This window comes from Zootoca vivipara, chromosome 2, assembly GCF_965207765.1.
Source record: "Zootoca vivipara chromosome 2, rZooViv2.hap1.1, whole genome shotgun sequence".
In the NCBI taxonomy this organism is placed as follows: Eukaryota; Metazoa; Chordata; class Lepidosauria; order Squamata; family Lacertidae; genus Zootoca; species Zootoca vivipara.
In genome coordinates this window covers 48,457,651-48,482,665 of record NC_142584.1, presented here as the reverse complement: position 1 = coordinate 48,482,665, position 25,015 = coordinate 48,457,651, and the positions used below count along the sequence as shown (strand labels likewise).

The window sequence follows — 25,015 nt, the reverse complement described above, 5'->3', positions numbered from 1 at the left end:
AGCACAAATGGAGGTCAATAAAAGCAATCTCCACAGCATCCACCTTGACCCCATCCACTGGTGTACAAGTCCCCAAGAGTCCGACGGCGGCCCACGTGCCTGGGAAGAGACCAGTATCTCCATGGGACTGGGAGGAGCATGTTGGGGAAGCAGGAGAGGGACAAAACAGGGTGTAAGGAGGCAGCTCTTCACTCCTTGGAAGTATCAGCCTTGTTTAATAGAGCAGACAATTCCACAACCAGACAATGCACCTTGATCCCTCCACAGCTCATATGAAAGACTTTGATGCTTTGCTTAACAAAGGCGTCATATTAAAAATGAGAAGTATCTGCACCTTCTAAAAAAGAAAGGAACGAAGAAATTACAACAAACTCAAGAAGTTCCTCAAAAAAGTGTGGTGCACTTTTGACACTTAAGACCCGTTTTGTTGATGTCTGTCTCTGTATTTCTCATTCCATCACAAGAAGCCACGACGGGGAGGACCAAGCAAGTGTCACAGGAGCACCTGCTGTGATAGCATTGCTGAAAATAAGTGGATGTGAACTTGAGCAGTAATGGGAAGAGAAACCACCGTGGGGTCCATGTAAACCACTTGGGACTTTCCAGTGTGGACAGCCGTATCAAATATTACTCAGGTGCAATGCAATAGGATAACAGCAGCTGTCATTAAAAAAATATTTCCCAACAAAGCACCCATTTAGGGGTCTTAATTCAGAATGTGTGCTCTTCATATCAAAGGCTGGTGTGGCTTGTGGCTCAAAGATGGAGGAAAAACTGGATACTGAAGGCTGGGAAAGGCTCAAGCGAGCTCATTAGCACCACCTTCTCTGTCAGTGATATCCAGCTCAGCCTTCATGGGAGCTTGATAAAGATGGGAGAAACTAGGACTCTTTAAAATGCAAACCCAGCTGGAGTTTTTGCTCCCTGGACAGCAGCCTGAAAACTTTAGTTGGACTAGAGCAGTCCAAATAATAAACCCAGGAATTATTGGGAAGCTTCTCTCAAGCCATTTTCTCACCTTCTTCAGGTTGCATTGAAAATTCATCCTGGGCTCCATCCTGAACTTCTAAGCATGTAGCTGGGACCCATCCTTGTTCATCTGATGTGCTCACAAACCACCAGCCTAAAGGGAAAGAAAAATAGCATTAGCTGAAAAGCCACATTGAGTTCTCGCTTTGGAGCTGAAGCCATTCCATCCGTTCCAGCTGTGGAGAAACAGCTGGGTGGGAAAAGAGAAGGTGAACACCTTCTCAGTGGCTGGACCAAGATAATGTATTACCTTATACTGTGAAGTGCAATTGTCTCCCTCCTTCACTGCTTTCCACTAGTTACTGAATATCTTTTTATTCTGTGTTTTATTTCACAAAGCAATGATTTTTTTATTTTTTAAGAACTTGCTATTTTGGAAATGTTTTCCTAAAATTGAACCTTCATTTGTTGTAAGGCCCTGGAATGCTGTATTTATACTAAAATACATGTTCTAACCCACAAATAAATAAAACCAACCTCCAAGGAATTGACTCTTCTTTTATTTTAGGCTATGGGAGAAAACGTCCTCAGAGTTATCACATCTCAGCTGCTCCCACACTACAGACACATAATTTTTTAGAAGCTCACACAGTGTTTGATTTTTTAAAAAATTAAAATTATCTCTTTTTTAAAAAGGCAATTGACATAATCATAGCTATACCCTATACTGCTTCCCAATTTCAAATGTTACACCAAATTGTCAGGTTGTCCTTAAATGCTAAATCACTTGGTCTATATATTTTTCAGAATTCTATAAAAAGAGCTCAGTTCTTCTGCAAAGTCTCCAATAAGCTTATAAAGTTTCATGTCACCTGCTAGAAAGTTGCAGTAGATCAGCACTGGAAGTGCCTTCAGAAAGGGGAGAAGGGATATTCTTTAGCCTGTCAGGAGCAGAGGAGATTGGCATTATTTTGCCTCCTCCACAACATTGTCTTCAGGTAGTAGTTTTTGTCATATGAAAATGGAAGCCATTTGTTTTCAGGGGTGAAGAGACGCCAGCTAAACCTGCTGCTGATTCTGGAGTGTAAAACAGTCAACAACCCTCTCAACTAGGTCCTAGACAGCAGCCCATAACGTTCCACAGAACCCAAGGGAAGCTGCAGAGAAACGAGCAAGACTGTGTTTGCATAGCTCTGCCTTAAGACTTTCTTAGTCACACTAGGCATAACACAATGTTTGGGCAGAATGACAACGTTGGGAGCTGACTTTTACACATAGATAATTTTATTTCTTTATCATTCTCTTTATGTTGTTGAGCTCAGACAATAAACCCAGCTTAATTAATACAGTAATTCAATTTATTGTGCACTTGTCTTTTTATGCGAATTCAGAATTCATTAAAAAAACCTGTACTGAATGGTAACACAAGGTACTCAGGGAATAACTATGAAATGATTTGACCTATATATGACATCGAAGCAAATCAAGATGGTAATTTATAGAAAGCTATTCAATAAGAGAATAATGTGAAGTTTAAAATTATCCATAAAAATTCAGCACAGTGTGCTTTGAAACAGCAACAACATTGGTGTCACTGCTTCACAATGGATGGCTGGTAGATAGAAATTGAGGAGCATTGTGCTGAAAAAAATTAATCGCCTACTAGTATAATCCTGTAGTGGAAGTTCCTCTGTTGTCAAAATGCATGCCCAAAGCTATTTTTCAAGGCTACTTCTTATATTACTTAAATAAGAAGGCAAATATATTGTATATATTATTTCCTTGGGTGGGGAAAGAAAGATTAATTTAATTCTAAGCATAGTTCCTTCTACAATGGGTCAAGTTACTAAATAAATTAGGATAATTGTAAGAAGGTGGGCACATTACATTCCCATCAAAAAAGCTGGACTGACAACTAAGAATGGCAGGGTCCTTTTATTAATGTAATATGGTGACTCTGAAATGGGAGATTTGTGCCTGTGTAACTTGTTGCCAAGGACAATACCACCTAAAGCATATAGCTGAGTGATTTGTATATTAGAGGCTAAAATAGAAGCCCTTAAACCTTGGCATTTATTGCATGCAGATGTTAGTCATCACAAGCTGATACTTGCATGACCCTCCTATATAGATAGATGCCTGCCTGCTTAAATGTCCCCTCCACCTCCACAAAACAGGCACTAGGCTTCAGATCTCATTTGAAACCTACAAGGAACAGGAGATCCTGTTTACAAGCTCTTTTCACAGAATCATAGAATTGTAGATTTGGGACCCCGAAAGTCACCTAGTCCAACCCCTTGCAAAGCAGGGATCTCAACTAGATTGTATATGATGGGTAAGGGTAAAAGGAAGGATGCGGATGGCGCTGTGGTCTAAACCACTGAACCTCTTGGTCTTGCTGATCGGAAGGTCGGCAGTTCAAATCCACGTGACGGGGTGAGCTCCCGTTGCTCTGTCCCAGCTTCTGCCAACCTAGCAGTTCGAAAGCACACCAGTGCAAGTAGATAAATAGGTACTGCTGCAGCGGGAAGGTAAACTGTGTTTCCATGCACTCTGGCTTCCGTCACGGTGTCCTGTTGTGCCAGAAGTGGTTTAATTATGCTGGCCATATGACCCGGAAAGCTGACTGTGGACAAATGCCAGCTCCCTCAGCCTGAAAGCGGAGATGAGTGCCACACCCCACAGTCAAATTCAACTGGACTTAACCGTTTAGGGGTCCTTTACCTTTTTACCTTTACATGACAGATGGCCACCCAACCTCTGCTTAAAAACCTCCAATGAAGAAGAGTCCTCCACCTCCCGAGGAGTCAGTGAACCAGCTACAATTCCACCTAACAATTATCTTGTCCAGTACACATTTTACCAGTTTCTCCGCATTGAAATCTCAAGGCATGTATCTAATTTAAAGCTTCCAGTGAGTTCTCCTTACCAGATTCGTTCTTCTCAATTATGTCCACCACTTGGCCAGCACACAAGCTAATCTCAGAGCTCTCTTGCTTCTGGTAATCTGCCACCACCACATACTGCTCCAGGAACATGGGATCCGCAGATGCCAAATCTCCACCTGTGTCATAGGGAACAAGACAAACACTTGGTCTCCACATGTGCCACAAACTATAATGTGCTTTTCTCGTGATCATGGCAACATTTTAAGAGCCCAATGTGAGCTTTAAGAGGCTACGTGATGGAGAGATGGAAACAGGTGACAATTGAGATTGGTGCAGATAGGTCCTTCTTGATACTTACTTGATACCATTGCTGCATGCTCTGAGCTATAAAGCAATTACTTTACCAAATATACCCCCCCTCCCCACCGTATGAATGTCTAGTAAACTTAAAATGTGACGGCACCAGGCATACCCTCTGGGGAAAGTGTTCCATAAATAGGGAGCCGCCACTGAGAAGACTCATTCTCATGCCACCACCCTCCACATCCTCCCTCAGAGGAGAGCATAGAGATGGGTATCAGATGCTCATGTTGATTCATATGAGGAGAAGTGGTCCTTGTGCTATTTGGGTACAAACCTCACAATACTTTATAGACCAAAACCAGCACTTTGAATTGGAAACTAATTGGTAACCAGTGCAGTCACACCAGGGCATGCAGGGAAAGTGACTGTATTTATTTTGACTGTAGTCAAAATAAGATGTAGGAAGAATTACTTTGAGAGCAGAGTCCTGAGCAAAGTCTTCAGCAAAAAGTCCACAAAATCAAAACTTTGCAGGATTAGGCTACAGTATATGGTTGTTGGGGCAAAAATCTGATTAAGCTCATAAACTTGCAAAACCTCACTCTTAACTTGGTTGTTAAAAAAAGATGAAATGTTTAAGGAGGAGGGTGATAATTCAAAAGCCTTTTTCAAATCTATGTTACAATTAAGATATTTCCAATTAAGCCATAGCTGCCAAGTTATCCCTTTTTTACAGGGATTTTCCCTTATGCTGAATAGGCTTCCTCGCGAGAAAAGCAAAAACTTGGCAGCTATGAATTAAGCACAGCTAGCCTATCTAGAGAGCTTAATTTCAACAGGTGGTGGTGGTGGGGAAATCTACATTTATTGCAAGGGAGAGTAATCTCCCCTTACATTAGGGTATTGCATGGCTCTTTGCCAAAGATGACTATCTGGAGTCATTTCCTGTGGTCACTCCATCTGGCCCAGCAAGAACTCAAGCTTTGTACTTCCGGAGGATGTGGTTTTGGGCTACAAGGACCACAGACCTCAAGAATTCAGCTGCTCTTTGCAGTTTAACACATGGCTCTTCCTTTGTATTCCAGATCATCATCCTGGCTGGTGTTTGTAGGGCAGATGCAGAGGAGATAAAGGAAAGGAAAAGAAATGAAAAAAGGAAAACCTGTAAGGCCCAGAAAATGTTTTCAGCTTATCCATGCAAAGAAAGAAGCTACAGGAAAATAAACTCTTTAAGAAATCTGTGGTTTGCTTAAAAATAAAAAATAAAATAAATTCAGAGCCACTAAGGGGCAGTAGTTTACTCACAAAGATATATGCACCCGAAACTGAATGTTAAGAGGGAGCAGAGAGAGAGAGGGAGGGAGAGAGGGAGAGAGTGCAACGAAACATGCTCCCTTAGAGGACCATTTCTTATGGCCATCAAACCCCTTCTGTTTCTGTGCAACGTCACATGCACCAAGGCAGAACTTTAATCCCATACACTCTACGTAACAGCCCAATTTTCTTTAGAAGTAAATCCCACTGAGTTCAAGGGGACTTGCTGTCTCATAAAAGTACCCAAGACTGCAGTCTCAGGGGCAGTGCTATTCTTGGCTGCAAAGACCACAAGTCACTTTTGCTTTTAACATGTTCCAGCACCATTCCTTTCACCTATGAAATACTTCTGTTTGGAAGACACAAAGTAAACTGATCAAACACTGATTCTTGTTCTTATGTGTTTTATTTTACACCACATTTACTATCTGGTTAACCTACATGCACTCAAATTCTTTTTTAAGTTTGACCCCCATCTTAACAGAAAAGGGAAGGGAGGAAAACATTTAATTAGATGGTGCTTGAGGGTGGGAGAATTAGAAATCACCTTTTCTTCTAAACCTTTGATCTCTTTTCATAGTTTGGGTGCATTTCCTATATAACTTGTCCACCTCTTAACAGATGTTTTGCTGTTAAAGGTGAGCTGCAAAAGTTTCTTCCCCCCTCTATACTTTAGGCCAGTGATGGCCAAACTTGGCCCTCCAGCTGTTTTGGGACTACAACTCCCACCATCCCTAGCTAACAGGACCAGTGGTCAGGGATGATGGGAATTGTAGTCCCAAAACAGCTGGAGGGCCATGTTTGGCCATTACTGCTTTAGGCAAAAGAAAGGTATGATCAGTACCAGAACCAAGCTCACATGTCCTTTCACACAAAAATCCATTCTCGATTCCCCCCCTTTCCTTTAGCAACCTAATCTAGGTGAAAGATTCTTAGTTGTTGCTACTGTAAAGCAACTGGGAGTCTGAAACTTTGCAGTTCTACAGTAAGTCACTCAGAGACCTGCATGCAAATCCCAATCAAGCTCTGGACTTATGACCCAGAACCCTGATACTGTACTTCTTTGGCTTGTAGACCAAAGATTTAAAGGCAACACTTAAAAGCTATCATTTAGAAAACCAAGACTTCCATAATTAGTTCCGACTTGCACCTTCATCACAGAGGAAATTTGAGGTGAGTATTTAAAAACCCATGTTGATTGAAGCAGAGCTTTCGCATGGAACACTTTTTCTTGGTTCTCTGCGCTCCTGAAGATCGCAAAGCACTCTCATGTAATAAAAGCCGGACAACCAGGAAAACCAGAGAGCCCAAAGCCCTCAGAAGTTTCTGAAATGACCTAAAGGGGGCCTCAACCATTTCTAGGGTTAAAGAAAACTGAGCAACAGGGATCCTGTAGGGCAGTGAAAATAGTCAAGGTTCCTCAAATGAGGGCAACAAAGCAAGTTTTAGCAAAATGGACTGGTTTGACTGGAGAAAACAGACGGGAAACTCCACAGTGAAAACTGCAGCAGAGAAAGACATGGCAGCCTTGCAGAAAGAACAGCACTGTGTGGCACAGCCAAAGGATCAAAGGATTTTGGCAAGGTTGTAGCAGCTTTTAGTTTATTGGATTCTAAGCTTGCCAAACAATTCAATTTCTAGGAAAGTCAGTTTTGTATGAGACTTTTAAAAAAGAAGAAAAAAATAACAGGCCCACTGTAAGGAATAAAAGGGCATTTTCTACTATGTTATATCCAAACCAACTTCCCTCAGCATTCCAGGTGAGCAATGCAAAGCCCTACTTACTACTAATTAGAGCTCCCAATACAGTGATGTGTATTGGAATATGTTGCCTAGGATGAAACAAATATAAGTCTGAGAAAATAATGCCTGCACTGTAGGACTGTAGGTCCCATCTCCTGTCTGAGGCCAACTACCACTCTGACTAGACCAGAGCATGGAGCAACTTGGCCATAGTAGAAAAACAACCACAGGATGAAGAGAAAGGAACCCTTTTCCGAACCCCAACCCCCCTATATAATTACTCATAGTGTTCCTGGGCTATTTGCAGCTTCAACAGGCAGCTCTGGCACCTCCAAACTACCTATTAAAACAGCAACACAATGCAGTAAACAGCACTGAGCGGAAAAGGTGAGGATTATTTTCAGCAGTTCCCTCTCAGGACAATTATTCTCAACCACTAAGCTGTGAGGCTGCGTTAACAGGAAAAAGTGGCCCTCCTTGGGACAAACATGAGCTCTTAAAAGTAGCACTGCTTTTTTTAACCTCCTGAGAGAAGGTAACAGGAGCCAGGATTGCCGTTTGATCACAATTCACAACAGATGGGACTTTCATATCACCCAACAACCTCTGTAATGACAGATCACACTTATGGTTGGAAATCACCAAAGGATTACCGTAGATACCAAGCAATGAACATGCCTGTGTGAAGTAGACTCAACGTGACCAAGAAACAAATGGATTCTGTGAACGAATACTGTACTGGACTTGAGACTGCTATATGGATCTGTGAATTGGAGACCTTTTACCAGAAGAGACATAAATACAGCATATTTTGCTCTGCAAGAGCCTCACGACTAAGGCATGGTTACAGCTAGAGAATGGACCTACTTAAAATCACAAATCTAGGTTCTGATTTTCCTCACATTAGCCTTGTTTGTAAGATTGCCTACTAAGTCATGGATCCAGACCAATTTCTCATCTACTCCAAAGACAACAACAAAGTTATAGGTCACTTAAGATTCCTTAATATGCTCAGTTATTTGATCTCATGCTCTGCAGAAGGCTGAGCTGTAGGCTGGGCAAAAATTTATGCCCTCTTTTGAATTCTGAAACCGGCTTTGATCTCCCCTCACACAAACACTCACACATCCTTTCATACCCAAAGAACAAGACAAGTTATGAATGATCATAGAATCCTATGAGACTTCCACTGCAGCTCACATTTATTGATAAGCTTGGTCAGACTGTGGAGATGTACTTTAACTCTTGTTGATCAATACATAATCACCTGGCATGTCCATTTAGGCCAAGTGCGCTGCCAAGAACAATTACCCAGCAGAACAAGATTTAAAAAACAGCCTTCCAATTATTCACAAAGAGCTTAAAAAAATAATAATAAATTAATAGCCACCCCAGAACATGCATACTAGCGAAATTAAGGACAAGTATATATGCACAATGAGCTGGATGGGTGAGTGTGGAATTGTCACTTAAAATTTAGATGCCAACACAACCTTTCACAACTAAGCACCTAAACTTTCCCTTCAAAGCGGCAAATCTAGATACTGTAGAGTTTTGGAAGATTCCAGATCCCATTAAAAAGAGGACAAAGGGTAGGATTGACACATCTTTTAAGTATCAGTATTTGCATCTAAATGTCGATCAATGGCAATTTGCATATATTTAAATGAACATGCAAATGTGCAAAAGCTGTTCATTTATGTCAGATGTGGCAATGCTCCAAATCACTCAGCAACTCCAGTTTTTCCCCATTAAGACCACAGTGTAATTTAGTCCCATCTATCACCCAAACCTTGAAACCACCACCAGCAAAGCAGTAGAGTTGCCATGTAGCAGGCTGCAAACCATCCTAGTTGGGTTTCATTTGCTTATCCTCAGTGCTATTCAATGGATATTTTTAAATGAACATCCCCTACCCACCCCAGCACTTCCCTACCCAATGGGAAGCAGCAACCTGAGAAAGCAGTGGCAAGAGAGAGGAACCTAGACTGCCCAAGAGGAACAGCATGTGTTGCCCAGCAGGGAGGAAACGTGAAAGCAAGGCCCAAGCAACAAGTTGCTGTTACTACCTCTCAGAAGGAAAGAAGCCGTTCTCTGGATAAGTCCTGATGGAGGAACAAAAATGGTGGAGAAAGGCAATGAGGACACAAAAAAGAATATAAACACACAGATGTAAAGGTAATGAAAGATTAACAACCATGTGTTGTCTCCATTCGTCAAGATGAGGCAAGATAATCATAATACTAATAATGAACTCCTACTGCAAGTGTAGATCTTCATGTAGTCAAAAGGCACCACACAGATACACACACACACACACACACACACACACACACACACACACACACACACACAGAGCAGTTTGGGGAGAACTCGAGGTTTGCAGAAGTAAAAACCAAGAACAAACTTGAGCAAGCAGTAGTCCCTCGGCAGATCACAGCAACATAGAATATGTGCCTAATCTTCTTGAGCAACATGTGACTACCTGAATAGGCTCCAATATCTCTACCTTCCTTTAATGTTGTATGTGGGTGTATTTATAAACTACATATGTTCCGTGGGATTAAGTTACTCAGGTTTGCAGAAACAAAGCTGACTGGTATTTCTGCACTGGGAATTTCATGCTGGCAAAAATTTCATGCTGTGTTTTCAGAATTTCATGCTGTGTTTTCATGCTGGCAAAATTCAGAAGTTAACATAGTACTCCACTAAGGAAGCTGAAGGAAGCAGGCAGGTGTTTAGTTGCCCTGCAGGGTGGGGTTCCTTGTTTGCTGGTGTTTGGGAGTGCAATCAGCTAGCACTGAGTTGCAGAGCCAATGCAGAAGCATTTGCATGTTCAAGCACAAGCTGCTACAGGCAAGCAGGTATGTATGTATGTGACTGTTATGCTCCTTTGACTAAAACGGAAGGATGAATCCATTGTAAATTATTGTTGGGGATGTTGAAGGTCCTCTGTTTGCAGCAATCAGCTCCAGGCACCAAACAGTAAGCAGGAAAGGAAATTGGTCTTCTTTGACAAATGCAATAAAGAATACAAGAGAAAACAGAACAGCTCAGAACAAAGCCTTCCACTGATGTTTACAACGATGCATGCCCAAGTTTCTGCTCAAAGCATTTTCTGAACTCAAAGGAAGAGCCCTCTAAGAACACGTTTCACACATCTTGCTTCTAAACAGGTTACTATTTTCCCCTTTCTTTCATTTCTACTGTGTAAACTCTGCAGCCTCTCCTATTATTTACTGCCTACCTCAACTATCATTCAGCATACTGTACAGGCAAACTATACGTAGTGTAAACTGCAACTAGACTAGGTGTTGCAGTGAAAGATGGCAGACATGCACGGACAGGAGTAATAATCAGCTGTGCTGGGGAACAAGATGGGAGTGATGCAGCAGCATAGAATATAGCTGCTCCAAATGCCAACTTAGTAAACAAGACTACTGATCACTCCTACTGGTAGCTATTAGTATATAATTGTACATAACCACTACACTTCATGTGCCATGTTTAACCTGCCTTCATTGACCAAAGCCAACTTCAAAAATGGACAATGACATTTTGGCTAAACAACAATCCTAGCCACAAACAGAACAGAGGGCTATGGTGCCAATTTGCTCTCATACACTGCTACCCTATAGCACAGGGTGGGGAACCTTTTAGGATTCCTGGACCAGATCTGTAATGGGATCACCCTCACAGAAGTAGAAACAAAAGAGAGGATGACAGAAGGGCAAAAGTCAAAGAGAAACAGCACTTCTGTGACAGATTCGACCAATCTCTTCCACCTCATCAAAGAGAAGTACTGTAGTATAATACAAGTGGCACGTGGAAGTACGTGGTTCAGTCCAGCTGTCAATTGGTCACTGGCTGTGGTCAAATTCCATTAGCTTTATAAAAGATCAAGAACGGGAATAAAACATATAATTGCCTTACCAGATCTCTTCTTTCCAATCGGTTCCCTGAGAAAGAGAAAAGAAACTTGATTAACAAGACAACGTAACAAGCCCCGTCTATATGGCTCTATATAAATTATTAGCATGAAGAAGAGTCCAAACGTTGGATACTTCTTGGTCCAGAATCTGCAACTATATTTATCTTTGTTTTATACCACTTTATATTTTGAGAAATCCCTAAGCAGTTTACACATCTCAACAAAAATAACTATAATATGATATAAATTCCACATTCAAGTTGCTGCTAATGGTTTGTTTATTTTTTATAATTTGTTTCCTAAAATTTACACACCACTTGATTGTAAATAAAAACCTCAAAACAGTTCCTGCAAATACAGTGTCTGTCCCTGAATCACCCCATTGTTCCAAGAAATGAAAGCTGTGACAAAGATACCAGCCTTTCACCCAGCCAACATGTGCTTTTAATTTGAAAAACGTGCAGCATTGACCTGATGCATGTGTACACACACAAACTGACATAGGAGCTCTCGATATTCTACTTTGACCCAGGGTTTGAAGGCACACTCACAACACCAGCTAAAATGATAGCTGTCACAACTAAGATCCCCACCCCCCACCCCTTTTAACAAACTTCTCAGTAAAAGCCTAACTGCATTCACTTGATAGAGAGGCCTCATATTGATGTGGCTGATCTAGCCATGACAGCTACCGTATTTCACACAAGCTGCTCTGTAGTGGTTGCAATTTCCACACAAGATATTGGGACCACAAAAACAGCTCTAAGAACATGTAGTGCACTAAGATCAATCTTTTATTTTGTTACTATAGGGAGATTTACCTCCCAGTAAAAACCACCTGAAAACAAGCCATGTAAGATGGTTTATTATATACCTGGTTGTCACAGTGGCCGGAGGGGACTACTTCAGAGTAACGACGCTACGCAGCTCTGCATTTTATTCTTTTATTGGTGCTGCGTATTTACAGTGCTGAAGTCATTGCTATTTACACGGAGTGATGTGGTCAGTCGGTTTCAGAACCTCCTAATGGCTTCTGGCGCGTCTTTCTCCAACACAAAAGCTTTGGCAGACCCATCCTCTTTCCCCTCCTCTTTCTGCGTAATTCCGGAGTTGGGGGGATGGGTCTCCCCCCCCTTATTCGCCCCTTCCTGTCCCACCTGGGACCCTGGCTCCTCTACCTTGCCTGAGCCTCGGCCCCGACTTCCTGCTTCCCCACTGGCATCGGAACTCTCTCTGCTTTCCCCTGTGCTCGGGGATGGGCTTGAACTCAGGAGGGGAGGGACTTCGCGATATCCCCTGTCCCTCACATCCACCCCCCTCCCAAGCTCTCCTTCACCCCTCCCCAGGTCCCCCCCAGGTGTCGGTGACGACTGGAAGCCTAAGAACTCAGTACCTTCCGAGCCCGTTGGTGTGAACACCTCCCCCCAGTCCTGCGAGCCCCCCCCTTCCGCCTGGGAGGACGGGAATCCCAAAAAGTCCGTGGCGTCAGAGCTGGTAGGGGTAAAAATGTTCTGCCAATCTGCTCCTTCCTCTGACTGGGTGGATCTCGGTGACACCCATACCTCATCCTCTGGTTCCTCAAACTCCGCTTCCCAGCGCCATGGTGAACTGCTCTCCCGTGCTTCCTCCCCCTCCCCCTCCCTTTCCATGTGCCAGGGCTTGGGTCTATGGGGAAAGAGGGCGTGAAATTCTTCTACCAGGAATTCCTCCTGTATCTGAGTGGCTGGGACCCATTCATTCTGCGACGGTGGAGCATCCTCCCATGCCATGAGGTACTCCAGGCCCCCCACCCCCCACCTTGAGTCCAGGATGGCCGTGGCCTCATTGAGTTGCTCCCTGCCTTCCCTCTCCCCCCCTCCCTCAGGGGTTTGTTCGCTGCCTCGGAGCCTGCTGCTTTCCCTGTACGGCGACAGCAGCGATCTATGAAACACTGGGTGCACCCTCATGTCCTCTGGCAGTGCCAGCCTGTATGCCACCGGGTTGACCTGTTGCGTGACCGTGAAGGGGCCCAACCTTCTGGGCGCCAGCTTTTTGCACCTCCCTCTGATGGGAAGGCCCTCCGAGGATAACCAAACTTTGTCCCCCACCCTAATGACCTCCCCCGGTCGCCTGTGGCGATCTGCCCCCTTCTTGTACGCTTCCTTGGCTCTCTCCAAGTGTTCTCTGAGCTGCTGGTGCACCGTCTCCAGTTCCTCTGCCCAATCCTCAGCCTGTGGGCCCTCCTCCTCCTCCTCCCCCTCCCTCTCTGGGAAAGATCTGAGGTCGCGCCCGTAATTGGCCTTAAAGGGCGACACCCCTGTGGAGACGTGCACCGCATTGTTGTAGGCAAATTCTGCCAGTGGCAGGCGATCCACCCAGTCCGTTTGCCGCTGGCTGACGTAGCATCTCAGGTACTGCTGCAGAATGGCGTTGACCCTCTCCGCCTGTCCATTGGTCTGCGGGTGCCGAGCCGTAGACAAGCTGACCTCCACCTGCAGGAGGTTCATGAGCCGCCGCCAGAACCTGGAAACAAATTGGCGGCCACGATCCGAAATAACCCTTAAAGGTAATCCATGCAGTCGGAATACGTGGTCAACAAACAGTTTGGCTGTCTCTTCTGCAGAGACCGCCCTGGCACACGGTATAAAGTGGCACATTTTGGACATGAGGTCCACCACCACCAACACTGCGGTCTTGCCCCTGGAAGAAGGCAGATCTGTGATGAAGTCCATGGACACCACTTCCCACGGCCTGTGTGGTGTGGCTAAGGGCTCCAGCAATCCTGCTGGCGCTGCTCTGACCACCTTTGCCCGCTGGCAGGTGTCACAGCCCCGTACATAGTCTCGAACATCTTCCCGCACCCCTGGCCACCAGAAGTGTCTCATGACTAGGTGAGCGGTTTTGTCCCTCCCAAAATGACCCGCCGTTGGGTTGTCGTGCATCTGCTTGAGGACCGTACGTCTAAGCTGGGTGGTGGGCAGGTACAGTGCACCCTTGTAGAAAAGCAGCCCCCTGCGTTCTGCAAAGTCCTTTGCCTGCTCCCCCCCCCTCTCAGTTCTCTGAAGATGCGGTTGGCAAATTCATCCGCTGCCGTCAGTGCTGTGAGTTCTGCCTCGCTCACCACTGCTGCTCCGCAGGACCATGCTGACGGGGGGGAAATGTGCCTGGGTGCCGGTGGCGCCTCCTCCTCCATGTACTCTGGCTTGCGGGAGAGGGCATCCGCCCTGACATTCTGCTCTCCCGGGATGTAGTGTATGGAGAAGTTGAAGTTCGCGAAGAACTCTGCCCACCGTATCTGCCGCTGGTTGAGCACCCTGGCAGTTCTCCAGAACTCCAGGTTTTTGTGGTCCGTGCACACCTGGATGGGGTGCTTGGCGCCCACCAGGAAGTGTCTCCAGTGCTGGAACGCAGCGTGGATCGCAAGAAGTTCCCGATCAAACACCGTGTAGTTTCGCTCTGGCTGGGTCAACTTCCTGGAGAAGAAGGCACAGGGTCTCCACTCTCTGTTGGCGTCCAGTTGCAACAAAATGGCGCCCACAGCTTTATCAGAAGCATCTGTCTCCACGCGTAGGGGCGCGTCCTGAACCACGTGGAACAGGTTCTGGTCTGAGGCGAACACCCTCTTGAGGCTTTCGAACGCTGCTTGCGCCTCTGGTGTCCACCTGAACTTCTGCTTGCCTCTCAGGCAGTCAGTGATGGGAGCCGTAACGCGAGAGAAGTTCTTGATGAACTTCCTGTAGAAGTTGGCGAAGCCTAGTAGGCGTTGGGCATCTTTGCGCGTCCTGGGGCTGTGCCAGTCCAGGATGGCCTGCACCTTGTCCTTGTCCATCGCCAGCCCCTTGTCTGACAGCTTGTAGCCCAGGAAGTCCACCTCCTTGGTGTGAAACTTGCACTTCTCCAGCTTCACATACAGGTGGTTCTCCTTCAGGCGCTGCAACACCTCCCTGACATCTTTCACATGCTGCACTGGGTCATCGGAATAGATAAGGATGTCATCCAGGAAGACCAAGCATTTCCTGAAGAGGAGGGACCCCAGGACGTGGTGCATGAAGGCCTGGAAGCACGCTGAGCCCCCTTGCAACCCGAAGGGCATCACCAGATATTCAAAAGAGCCCAGAGGCGTGAACATCGTGGTTTTCCATTCATCGCCTTCCCGGATCCTGATCAAGTTGTACGCCCCCCTCAGGTCTAGCTTGGTGAAAATCTTGCCCCTGCGTGCCGCTGTCAGGAGATCATCCACTCTGGGCATGGGGAAAGCCACTGGCTCTGTCACTGAATTCAGCCGTCTAAAATCCACCACAAGACGGCGCTGTTGCGTGTCTTTCTTGTCCACCCAGAAGACCGGGCTGCCCCCTGCTGCCTTGCTTTCTCTGATGAACCCCCGCTTGAGGTTCTTGTCGATGAAAGCGCGCAGATCCTCCAGTTCCTGGTCCGACATGGCGTACAGCTTGGCTGGGGGTATAGTTGCCCCTGGCACCAGGTTGATCTGGCAGTCAAAAGGCCTGTGCGGGGGTAGGTGGTCGGACTCCGCTTCGCTGAAGACCTCCTGCAGGTCCCAGTACGGCTTGGGTATCGCCTCACCCCCTTTGACGTGCATGGTGGCCACCGTGGCTACTGGAGGCCCCTCCCCTGGTTGGTGCTGCATGCAATGTTCCAGACAAAAGTCCGACCCAAACGTGATGCATCTCTGGTGCCAACTGATGGAGGGGTCGTGGCGCGCCAGCCAGCTCATGCCCAAGACGATGGGGGGGTCTGAGATGGTGGTGACGTTGAATGCCAGTGTCTCTGAGTGCCTTCCCACCGTCATTCTCATGGGGGGGGGTTGATGAGTGATGGCCCCTCCCAGCAGCTCTCTGCCGTCAATGGTTGCCACGTGCAGAGGAAAATCCAGCTGCAGAAGCTGGATCTGGTGCTCTTCTGCAAAGTTTCTCGAGAAGAAGTTGGCTGAGGCACCACTGTCAATTAGGGCGAGGACCGTCAGGGGATAGCCATTTGGGAGCGTGAGCGTCACTTCTAGAACCACTCCTGCTCTGGGAGGGGTGGGCTGGCTCTGCTCCTCTCTGTGCGGGTGGGTGGGCTGGGGCTGTTGTCTGCTGACTGTGCCTGGCTGCTGCCCCTTGTCTCCTGCAGCCAGGCTTTCCCGTTTCCCTGCTGTGGTGCTGCGTCAGTGGGGGAGGGCACAACCGTTCCCGCCTTTCCTTGCCACTCCCTGCGATGTGGGCAGTCTCTGACGAGATGCTGGGGGGAGTTGCAGAGAAAGCAATTCCCACCCCTTCCCTCCTTGCGTCTTGGCGCCGCTGGGGTTTGAAAAGCCCGCGCGCGCGCGCGCTATCAATCTGCATGGGTTCCTGGTCCTGGCTGGCCCCAGGCGTGGCTTGAAAGGGTTGTTGGGGGAGTGGCTTCTCCTGCGACCGTGGGAACCAAGCCCGCTTTGCGCGCGTTGCTTGCTTGTCGCTCCACCGGGATTCCTGTCTCACCCCCACCGCCAGAGCCGCTTTGCTCAGCTGATCCATATTACTGGGCTTTGGACCTCTCGAGAGCTCATCCTTCACCTCCTCATGCAACCCCAAGTAGAACGCCGCTTGCATTGGGGGTGACTCTAGTTCCCACCCCAATCTGTGCACCAGCATGGTGAATTTCGCCCAATACGCGCGAACTGTCATATTTCCTTGGCGTAAATTATGAAGTTCCTCCTTAGTCTGGTCCATATGACTATCGGACGAATACATCGTTTTCAAACCTTCTAGAAAAAGTTTGACATTCTTCATGCAAGGATTCTTTGTTGCGATTAACGGTCTTAGCCACTCCCTGGCTGCCCCGGTAAGGTGCTCCACAATAAACGCTACCCGGTGCTCATCATCAGGGAACTCATCGTGGTGCAGCTCAAGAGCATACACAATCTCAGTCTCAAAGCCCTGATATTCCCTCGGGTCTCCATTGAACTTGCTTACTAGGGTCCCGGCTCTCCTTCCTGGCAGCACTTGGACTTGGGGTGCCCCTCCCGCCTTGTTTTTCTCTGCATCCAGCTTGTTTTGGAGGTCTACCGCCACCGCCCTTAATTCCTGCTCTCTTTCCTGTAGCGCTCTCACCTGTTCCGCAAGTTGTAGCCGGTCGTCCTGGACCTTCTTAGTCTCTTCTTTAGCTGCCTTCAATTCCCCCTGCGCCTGCAGCGACAGCTGCTGCAGTTCTTGCTGGGCTTGCTCCGAGATCTGCCGCCATCTCTCCGCCTCTGACACGCTCATCCCGGCAACTCCAAAGTAGCCCAAAAAAGGATTAGGAGGTTGCTGTCACAGTGGCCGGAGGGGACTACTTCAGAGTAACGACGCTACGCAGCTCTGCATTTTATTCTTTTATTGGTGCTGCGTATTTACAGTGCTGAAGTCATTGCTATTTACACGGAGTGATGTGGTCAGTCGGTTTCAGAACCTCCTAATGGCTTTTGGCGCGTCTTTCTCCAACACAAAAGCTTTGGCAGACCCATCCTCTTTCCCCTCCTCTTTCTGCGTAATTCCGGAGTTGGGGGGATGGGTCTCCCCCCCTTATTCGCCCCTTCCTGTCCCACCTGGGACCCTGGCTCCTCTACCTTGCCTGAGCCTCGGCCCCGACTTCCTGCTTCCCCACTGGCATCGGAACTCTCTCTGCTTTCCCCTGTGCTCGGGGATGGGCTTGAACTCAGGAGGGGAGGGACTTCGCGATATCCCCTGTCCCTCACACTGGTATCAACAGAAGTGTGTCTAATGAAAAGTTTCCTTTCATTAGACTCATTTCATCATCCTTGACCACTGGTCCTGTTAGCTAGGGATCATGAGAATTAGGCCAAAACATCTGGAGGGCTGCCTGTCATAGACTTGTAGAGGTGGAAGGGACGCAACACATCATCTAGTCCAACCACATGCAATGCAGGAATCACATTTGTGTAATCCTAAACCAGGTTTAGCATTAAATTTGAACACGGGCAATGCATCTGCACCAAATCACAGAAAGCATTTTTCTTATGCAAAATTATGTTAAGACCACTGAAAACTGTGACCGTTCACAGGATGTGCTGCAGACTGCATTCCTCTTTCCAGGGATGCCAGCAACAGACGCTGGCGAGAAACAGCTGCCGCTCTCATAGCCTTAGAAACCAGACATAGGGGCCAAAGAGCAACTCAATAAAACATATGGATTCAAGTAAATGTTCTGGGTCTGAGGATTCTCCAATACAGACAGCAGCTCAGACAAGATGTAATAATGCTCAACCACAGCTTGATCAGCAAACATGATATGAAAGGCAGAAGCCTAAAGGATAGCCAATCATATGGAATCCACAGTATTACATACACAAGCAGGCATGAGCCTGGTTCCTAAGCATGTGAGCAAACTAAGGTTTACACAGTTTGTCATTTTGCCAGAATCTGGCCATGTACGTTTGCTAAGAACCAAAAGAAAGGGGGGGGGGTTGGACTCATGGTATGGGTTGTAGACATTAGAGGCTCAGGCTTGTTTGTACATATAACACCAAATTAGTTTGGCCTTACATCTAAACCCCATCAGAATCTCATGAAACAGACAATCAGCAGAGTGGCAATAATAATCAAGACAGTATCAGCCTTAAGCATTTTCTTTGCTTGTTGGGCACCAGGGGAGACAGAGATTCCAATGGGGACCCAACTGAGTTCTTCCTGTCTAGCGTACAACTGCAGTGCCTTGAAAATTGTTGCTTTTTATTCTTGTCTGCTAAATGTATTAAGTGTAACACATCACTTTCCATCTCTATTCTGCTATCCCTCCTGTCTGGATGAGGAGGGGGAAGGGAGCCTGCACTTTTATTTTCTTGCCAGGACCTTCTCGGGCTGATCAGATACACCTCTGAGAGCAGTCACTCAAGACAAGTCAGGAAATAGCAGTAAGCTTGCAGCAACCTGCAGCTTCCTCCCTGAGAGCCAGTGTGGTGTACTGGTTAAAAGTAGTGGACTCGTAATCTGGTAAACCAGGTTCGATTCCCTGCTCCTCCACATGCAGCTGCTGGGTGACCTGGGGCTAGTCACACTTATCTGAAGTCTCTCAGCCTTGCTCACCTCACAGAGTGTTTGTTGTGGGGGAGGAAGGGAAAGGAGAATGTTAGCTGCTTTGAGACTCCTTAGGGTAGCGATAAAGCGGGATATCAAATCCAAACTCTAATGCCTTCCTCTTGTGCATAAATGGTGTCATTTTGGCTAAGTATGCTATACAATAGCAAATTCATTCTATGAAATGTGGCTCTTTTTATAGCCAAAATGACACCATTTATGCACAAGAGGAAGGCATTAGACTCAGCAGACTTTTCGTTGGGGAGGGAGGGGGTTAACAAAAAATCTGAAGGGGTGGGGGGACCTGCAAAACAGCCACCAATAAGGACTGAGCCTGGTTCAGCAGGCAAATAAGGTCAGCTGACTCTGTATGTGTTTGTGTGTTTATTATTTATTTTAAAAATCAATACTCCCACTTTTCACCATCCAGGGCTCAAAATGTCTTGTAACTATAAAAATAAACAAGCACTGGTGTACGGTGTGAACATTGGTGTTCCATAGAATCAGGGAAGGGAAGCACAAAAGCCACCCTGGAGTGACTCAAACATAAACATAGAGGCAGCCTTGAAGAAAGATGGCAGAAAGAGGATTTTTAAAATGTATTGCTTACTTGCAAGCAATAGCCAAAAGGATTAAGACAAAGGAATCTGAGAGTTTTAGATTGCTACCTTAATTAAAGCGTGCTACTACAACAACCAGTTCTTCTAGGGCAGAAACTAAATAAAGATTAGGTCAAGGAAGGTGGTTAAAGAACAAGCTATGGTTTAAACCAGGTATGAAGGAGAATAACTCAATCCTTTGAAGAGAGTTCAAGAAAGATGTTGACTTTGTGAAGCAGCTGTGAAAAAGGCGAATTCCATGTTGGAACACTGTGTCCCGTTCTGGTCGCCTCGCCTCCAAAAGGATATTGTACAGCTGGAGAGGTTGAGAAAAGGGCAACCAAAAATGCTCAAGGAGATGGATCAACTCCCCTATGTAGAAAGACTAGTTAACTATGGAATTCACCCTTCCTGCAAGACTTAGTGATGACCACCAGCTTGAATAGCTTTATCAAAGGGACTAGACAAATTAGTTCACTGTGTATCTTTTGAGTTTAAATGCTGTGGATGTTTGAAATTCTGAACATCCATTCCAGAGGCAAGGCTCTGATGGTGTGTAATCAAAGTGCAGGCTTTATGTACAACCCCCAGAGGCCTCCTATTCAGCAATCCTGCAGATCTATAGATAAGGCACCAAAAATTAGATAAGCCACTAGAAATGTCTGTCAAGCACATTCCACCACAGATCTGTAGCTGCAGACAAAGACCTCACATCTCCTTCTCCCTGCCATGGTGTAACTCACAGTGTATTATATTTATAGTGTTCCTTTTAAGAGGAATGGGTCAGCCCTTGTTAACAATACTGGAACACAGATGACAAGGATGTAAGCAGGTCTCCAAGACAAGTTACTGGGAAGAACAAGAAGCCAAAAAAGAGACTAATCTGTCCTGTCTGTTGCTTCTCTCTGGTAGAGCACAGCAGATTGTTCTTAATAGCCACTTAGGAGTCTGTGCGTGGAAGGCTCAAGGCTCTCAGCATGAGGACTGTTAGCAGCTGAATCCCTTGACTCAGCAATGGCTTTTTTGTCGCACACATCAGACTTTCACAGCTTCACTGTTGGGCTCCTTTTTGCCACTAGTGGGGAAAGAGGGAAGCCTATTTCAACATGAGAAATGGAAAGAATACAAAGAGGCTTTCAGTTCCTGCGTGTCCTGGGACTTTCACAGATCCATCCAAGCAGCCTTACTTCTTTGTCCATGCAACCTTGGACCCAATCAGATGAGACCAATCTTAACCAACATGGCTAATGGCAAAGGATGATGATGAGAGCTGGAGTCTATCGTCATCATCAGGAGTCCTATGGGTTCCCCATCCCTGCTCTAGCCCACAAAGGCTTACACAACTATAAATGTTTGCCTAAAGCACTAACTGGAATCTTCTTTTACTTTTCTTTTTTTGAACAACAGTCTCTGACTAGGTTCACAAGTTATACCAAGCCAAACCATGGTTTGGCACTAATGCACAAGCATGTAAGTTCTTGGAGAGAAGAGGTATGTTCTTGATTTACAGCCCATGGTTTGTATAGAGAAGACAAACCATGGTTTAGTTCCAAGTAGGACAGAAGCAGCACACACAATGCAGAACTGCAGCGCCAGCTATGAGAATCTGTTCAGGAACATGTGCATTCCTGGTAAGCAATGGTTTTGACTTAGTGTTATGTGAACACTGAGCCTGTACAAGTAATCCTCTGGATCTAATGTAATTGGAAACTAGCCAAAAAGTTGAATGAAATCAGGCTACGATCCTAAATGCATAAATGAAGCAGGAAGAATAATCTGTTAGGTGGAGGAGTTTTTAATATGAACAAACCATTATCAGAAAAATTGCTATATTTGGCTTTCAACATGATAATGTGTGCTTCACCTCACCACATATTTGCTACTTTATGATAAGGCATATTCGTTTTATTGCAAGACCTGGCTCCAATTCAAGGTCCCAAAGAAAGTGTTTGTTTATCTCGTGGTGCAGCACTGGGAGAACTGTTCATACCAGTCCCTCCAGAGGAGACAGTCAAGGACTTTTATTAATTAACTTTTTGAATTGTAGCTAATAAATATCCATCGAGTATTCCAGCTGGGCCATGAAACACAACAGAGATGTCCTTGAGACACAACAGCAGCTTGCTGTTGGCAGCCGAGCGGAATCTATTAAGCCACTCAGAACGGCAATTCCTCTTTCTTATTATCCTTCTAGCAAAAGGCCAAAGGAAACAGCAAAAGGCTCACTCCATTCAGAGAATCACTACACAAGGATGCATAAATTAAGCTTCACTCTAATGTAATTATCAGGCACAAGAACAGAAATATTGTTGTTTATTATATTTATCCATCCTAGCTTCTCAGATGTATAAAAGATTTATCTGTGAATGTGTGACAAGTTTTCTGTGAGTACCAATTAGCTTATCTTAAATTTAATATTATTACAGCAAAAGGATAAGACAAAGAAGGAGGTACAATTACCTCTCCCCCCCCCAAAAAATAAATTGTGCCTAAGTTTGTAATTCAGGCAACATTTTCCATTCCATCTATAAAGGTGAACACCTTTCCCCCAAATAAGCAAAAGGGATATTTTCTTTTAAAAATCTACTCATTCCAACCACCTCAAGCCCCACCCCCAAACTTTTGCAAAAGAACTATTTGATTTCTACTTCATTGTAGTTCAGCTTCCTGGTCAATTTCAGAAGAAATTCCACATAGGAGAATTGAATGGGCTTTGAAGTGTTTCAATAAGGAGGACTACTTGGAGGGTTTTCTGCTGAAGGGAGAGGTGGTCTTGGTTTTCCCCACACAAGGACATTCCAAGTTGCAGCAACACCTCTGAATATTGGACTTGTAGATTTTTTGCATATTGTTAGTATTACAATGGAATGAATAAGACAGCATATAGTAAGGCAGGTCATATGGAATCAAAGAGTAGGTTAATGAAGGAAGGTTCAAAGATCCAGTCCCCAAATATGAGTAGGTAGACAGATGTCAGAAAACTGTGAAGGAAGGAACAACTTGGGCTAGTGCAAGTATTTATCTGCATGTGGGATCTAAAAGAAATTCCACATACAGTAGAGAGAAATCTAGCACATACAAACTCCAGGAGCAAGATACTTGAGGCTTGGTCTTGTTCGTGCAGTAAAAATGAAGTCTGGGCAGGCTCTGAACAAACGCCTCTTCAAAATCTAACCCCTCCTGTCTACAGTATAGAGCACTGGGGTTCGATAAAGGTCTTAACAAAAGCCCATAGCATACAGCCACTTCCAGAATGATGCAGAAGCTATGCATGATGCAGGCCTGTCTTCAACTTATGTCGTTCATTGCATTAGTTGATGAATTAGCAAAGGGACATAGGGTTAATGGGCAAAGACATCTTAAATGCAGGATGGATGGAAACACAGGCTGACAGCATGTTATTAGATAATGGGTAGTAAGCCCTTGCACCAATCTAATCAACTAACTGGGAGTCATAAAAGAAATTATGACAAGCCAAGACGTCAAGAGAAATCAAAGAGGAAAAGCAATAACAATATGCACTCAAAGGCATATGGAAACATAAAGCCTGCCTGTATTGAAAGAGAACAACCCTTTGCAGCCAACTTGAGTGTTGAAAGACTCCATGTTCTAACGCAGATAATGACAGAACTCTTTCTTCTCATTCCTCTGAAATACACATTTCTCCATGTCAACTTGCACAATATCTTTGCATAAATACGTGCTCCACTGACATACAAAGACAGAAATGAGATAGTGGTTGGTGTCTTATACTTATGCTCTGAATCCTCAACAAGAGAGCTTCTGGCCTCAAGCAGCTCATAGTCACAAGACCGTGTTGCATCATGCAAGGAAAAAAAGAGACAGATTGCCGATGTTCCTTGTTTTGGGTGGAAAACAAACATGTGGTTACTGTTTGTCAGAATAAATTGCTCAAGAAACTGGAAACAGGAAAACAGATTTTGCTTGGGGTTGCTCCTAATTTTTTTAAAAAAAACCACTACAGGCTGTTAGGCAACCTCCATTGCTCTGGGTGGAAAAAGGCATCTCTGACAGTTTGCTGTGCATTTCTGTAAAGTTATGTGGTTGTGTGTAATTAAGTCCTATCAGGTGAAATAAGTCACATCAGTCATATGGCTCTACTCTGAGAATGACTCAGATAGATATATCCTATGATGTTTACTATCCTACTATGAAAGATCAAAGGCCAGTGATACTGAACAGAACAGCTACAGATAATCCTTTGTATGCCCGTAAAAATCAGTTTTCTTTATTCTTAGCAGCTAAAATTATCTAGGCAAGTGGCCAGCATGTATTCTATTCTGCATTTTATTTTGTTGTAAACCTGTTGAATCTAGGATTATAGGTGATTCACAAATATTTTACATAAATAATAAATAATAAGGATGTTGAAACTGACACAAATGATTACGGTGAGGGAAGGTAGGCAGCAAGATAATCAGATTATTGAATAAGGGAATCTGCCCTTTATTGGGCTGAAGTGCAGGACTCAATTAAATTCATTTTGGTACGGGGGAATATAGAAGGAATGCATCTTGGCTCACACAACTTTGTTAATAATTATAACAGAATTTGGTTTCTAGCACACAGCAGTTTCACTATCATATTATGTGTCAAAAGTTTCCAGTTGCACTTAAAAAATTTCTAGGCAAGCTCTTAAAAGTTCCAGCTATGCTTTAAATTGCATTTAATCATGATAGTTACAATCCATATACATTGGTTGTGTGCACATAACCACATCTTATGACTTTGTATTCATATTTCATAGTAAAAGTTCATTTTTAAAAAATGTGGCAAGTAAATGAAGGGAGCACACCTCCCCCATGTATTGCAGAAATTGACCTCACAGATATAAAAGATCAGATTTCAAAGTGGCAGTGACTTCTCTCTTTAATGAAGCTGCCTTTATTTTGATCGGCGGTGGGGAACTGGATCTCGCCAGCAGGTCAGATTTTTACCTCCCCCACCCCTCACAGGCCAAGTATTGACAGGGGGCTGGAGCTACATGTCAATCACCTGATCTCACCATTATGCCAGGTGGCACTTTTGCTTGCATGGATCTTGTGGATCACTTCTCAATGGGCTCAGCAGGATTGGGCAATCAGCTGACCATTGGGTCTTGCAAAGCCTTACGCACAGTGTTTTGCATACAGCTTTGCAAGTGACCCTGATTGGCAGATTGCCAGTGCCAATAAACCCCTCAGCTCAGCCAGGTCTTAACCTGCTCTATACATGACA

General features: G+C 45.2%; 1 protein-coding gene across 5 annotated transcripts in view; it reads right to left on the bottom strand.

Annotated features, from left to right (window-relative positions):
• SH3PXD2B (SH3 and PX domains 2B) overlaps positions 1-25,015 on the bottom strand; it is a 128,486-nt gene that overhangs the window by 24,225 nt on the left and 79,246 nt on the right. For 2 of the 5 annotated variants that reach the window (XM_035105294.3, XM_035105295.3), the window contains 3 exons: positions 11,151-11,176; positions 3,899-4,033; positions 1,019-1,123 (listed from right to left, as the gene is read on the bottom strand). In XM_035105294.3, the coding sequence (XP_034961185.2) occupies positions 1,019-1,123; positions 3,899-4,033; positions 11,151-11,176 (266 nt within the window). Of the gene's footprint in view, positions 1-43; positions 128-1,018; positions 1,124-3,898; positions 4,034-9,286; positions 9,323-11,150; positions 11,177-25,015 lie in introns of all 5 variants that reach the window. The other 3 variants (XM_088661842.1, XM_088661843.1, XM_035105293.3) reach the window with 3 other exon arrangements.